Source organism: Mus pahari, chromosome 2, assembly GCF_900095145.1.
Source record: "Mus pahari chromosome 2, PAHARI_EIJ_v1.1, whole genome shotgun sequence".
NCBI lineage: Eukaryota > Metazoa > Chordata > Mammalia > Rodentia > Muridae > Mus > Mus pahari.
The window spans coordinates 66,568,250-66,569,302 of NC_034591.1; the positions used below are offsets into that span (position 1 = coordinate 66,568,250).

General features: G+C 44.3%; 1 protein-coding gene across 1 annotated transcript in view; it reads right to left on the reverse strand.

The window, feature by feature from the left end:
* The window catches only part of Pdia4 (protein disulfide isomerase family A member 4), an 18,417-nt gene that overhangs the window by 4,404 nt on the left and 12,960 nt on the right, over positions 1-1,053 (reverse strand). The window contains exon 7 of the mRNA XM_021189526.1: positions 580-731. Coding sequence (XP_021045185.1) covers positions 580-731 — 152 coding nt within the window. The remainder of the gene's footprint in view (positions 1-579; positions 732-1,053) is intronic.

Here is a 1,053-nt window from a genome sequence, read left to right on the forward strand (position 1 = left end):
GGTGGATTTCTGAGTTCGAGGCCAGCCTGGTCTACACAGAGAAACCCTGTCTCAAAGAAAAAAAAAAGACCCAGAGCTCCAACACCATGAGCCTCAGCACAATGGACCAACATCATCAGGGAAAAATACAATAAAACACTCACTGACTAGACTCCTGTCCTGTGCCCTGAAGCTTAAGAGTGGGGTGAGAAGCAAAGGCTGGGAAAGGAGGTTTGAATACAAAGGAGTGGAACTCTTCCAGAAGAATTAGAAAAAGGTTTGCCTTTTTTGGATGAGGTGTGTTACTGGGGGGTGGGTTTTAAGATTTTGAAAGCTCTTGTATGCCAGGCCCAGTTTCTTTGCCTGGGCATCAGGATGGGTCTCGCAGCAACCGCTCTGATGTTTGCTGCCTCATACCCCACTCCACACCAGGATGACAATGGACTAAATGTCTAAAACCACATGCAAGCCCCCAGTTAAATAGGTTCCTTTCTGAGAGTTGCTTTGGTCATGATGTCTCTTCATAGCAACAGAACAGTGACTAAGACAGGAACTGGCACAGCAGAGGACACTTCACACCTCGGAAGAGCCCTCACTCACCTGAACATCCATCACGTGGAACCGGGGCTCATACTTAGACTGGAATTTCTCAGGGTGCATCAGCACCAGCTTCCCCAGGGAGACTTTCAGGAACTTGGCTATTTCAGGGCTGAAAGTGTGGTGAAACTTGTAATCTTCTCTCAGGTTGTTAGCTGACAAATGAACAAAATATGTTAAATTGATTAAATAACAGTTTTATGACCCTCATTGGCCAATCAAGTGCCTGAAGGATATGTATGCTACTGTAAATTCTGAATGGACAATATGCAGAGCTTAAGCACACAAAGGAGCCAGGTTTTAATTTTTATCTATCTATCTATCTATCTATCTATCTATCTATCTATCTATCTATCTATCTATCTATCTATCTATCTATTTATTTTTTTGAGACAGGGTTTCTCTGTGTAGCCCTGGCTGTCCTGGAACTCACTCTGTAGACCAGGCTGGCCTCAAACTCAGAAATCTGCCTGCCTC